The 1932-nt window shown below is 56.2% G+C and overlaps 1 protein-coding gene across 1 annotated transcript in view; it reads left to right on the top strand.

Annotated features, from left to right (window-relative positions):
* The window catches only part of Nkx2-8 (NK2 homeobox 8), a 1853-nt gene extending 432 nt beyond the window's left edge, over positions 1-1421 (top strand). The window contains exon 2 of the mRNA XM_031356801.1: positions 581-1421. Within this exon, the coding sequence (XP_031212661.1) occupies positions 581-1140 (560 nt within the window). The 3' untranslated portion in view covers positions 1141-1421. The remainder of the gene's footprint in view (positions 1-580) is intronic.
* Positions 1422-1932: the final 511 nt, after the last annotated feature.

The raw sequence follows: 1932 nt of genomic DNA, 5'->3' as shown, positions 1-1932 counted from the left end.
TCAGCCAAGCCTCTAGGTTCTGGGACAGAGAGTGGCGAGTCCCAATCCTGAGTCAGGTTCCTTCGACCCTTAGAGCAAGCGCGAGGCTCTGTAGTCCTCAAACCGACAGGTGGTGCGTCCAGGTCCGCACATCCTGAGAGTAGATCCGTGGACCTGGACTGCTGCTGAAGGTAGTGGTTTTGGTGTCTGACGATCGGAAAAGGTCGAGATGTTTAAAGATTTGAAACCATCCTTTTGTGTCCCAGGGCTTTGCAAACTTTGTCAAAACAGAGATGGCCCGTATTGGTGACCCAGCTTGTGGAAAACTAGTCTGCTAGCTCAGCTGCAGTTCCTGTAAGAGGGCCTCAGGGTGGGTTTCTCTGGGGCATCATCTCAGGTCTGCTGGTCACTCTTGTATTATGGATGAGGTCGTAAGACTAGGGGACATGGGTACCCAGACGTGAATCCAGCAAAGCAAATGGTTCTCAAAGCCCGGAGCAAGGGAATGGGGACTCCAGGCGGAGGCAAGGGTAGGAGACAGGTCCCCGACACTCGCAGAGGCTGGCCTCTCACCAGGCGATGTCTGCTTTGTGGTTCCCAGCCTCGGATGAGAGCGGCCTGGAGACAAGCCCTGCAGACTCGTCGCAGCTGACTTCCCTCGGGCGGGCGTCCCCGGGCGCCGACCCAGAGAAGAGGAAGAAGCGGCGGGTGCTGTTCTCCAAGGCCCAGACCTTGGAGTTGGAGCGGCGCTTTCGGCAGCAGCGTTACCTGTCGGCGCCCGAGCGTGAACATCTAGCTCGACTCCTGCGCCTCACGCCCACGCAGGTCAAGATCTGGTTCCAGAACCACCGCTACAAGCTGAAGCGTGGGCGAGCGCCGGGGATCACCGAGTCTGCGGATATGGCAGCATCAGCTGATCTGCACGCCGCTCCCGGCCTGCTGCGCCGCGTAATGGTACCCGTGCTGGTTCCCGATCGGTCACCGTGCAACGGCAGGGGTGAGGGGTCAGCTGCGGTGCCCCAGGACAAGTGCAGCGCACGCCCGGCGGCCACTGCGTGCCCAGTGCCGGGCTACGCAGCCTTTGGACCAGGCTCGGCGCTAGGCCTCTTCCCTGCCTACCAGCACTTAGCACCACCAGCTCTGGTCTCCTGGAACTGGTGAAGCTGCTGCGGGGTGCCTAGACTTGGGACATTGCTGTTTGGCCCTCCCGCCACAGTAGAGCTACAGCCGCACCAAAGTCAGGAGGTGACCCATGCAGGAGCCCTTCTTAAGTCCTGGGTCCCTGGGTTGCCCTAACCAGCAATCGCAGAAAACACACGCGAGGGACTTTCTCCAACTCCTGATTGATCGTTGCCCCGCCGCCAATCCCAGAGCTAGATTTTATTTCTTGAGCATTAATTGTTTATTTTTAAATAGCCACTTGTATGAAGCAACTTATTTTTAAATAAGAAATAGAGTGTTTTCCCCTTGATTTGTGGTGCTAGAGTATACTGTGGAGGGTTGGGTCCCTGGCGCTCCTGCCACTAAAGAAATGGGAACTGGTTTCTCTTGACTGGAGGTGGGAAAACCATTAACACTGAGGCCCACCACCGGTTAAACTGTAGATCAGAATGAAGTCCCAACAAGATTTTGGGAAGGAAAGGGAGTGGAGGGAGGTGACCAAGGCAAATCTGGGGGTCGGTCAACTGGTGATGCCTCTGCAGAGTGAAGCTGGTGGTTCTTTAGCTCAGAGACTGAAAGTGAATCCTGCCCTGGCAAACAGGGTCCTGGCTCAAGGCTGTTTCTAGAACTTGAGGATTGAGGAGTGGTAGTGAAGAAATAAAAAGGGCCATGGGAATGACTGGTCCGGGGCACTGCTTCCAGGCAACCCTAGGGAAAGAGGGCCTGGAGATTTAGTAATGCTATGTTGGGGTGCCATGGGCTAGTAAGAGGCCAGTCAGCTGTGCACATTTC

The sequence above is a fragment of the Mastomys coucha genome, unplaced genomic scaffold (assembly GCF_008632895.1).
Source record: "Mastomys coucha isolate ucsf_1 unplaced genomic scaffold, UCSF_Mcou_1 pScaffold6, whole genome shotgun sequence".
In the NCBI taxonomy this organism is placed as follows: Eukaryota; Metazoa; Chordata; class Mammalia; order Rodentia; family Muridae; genus Mastomys; species Mastomys coucha.
Note: the sequence above shows the minus strand (reverse complement) of the source record. Positions and strands in the feature narration are given on the sequence as shown.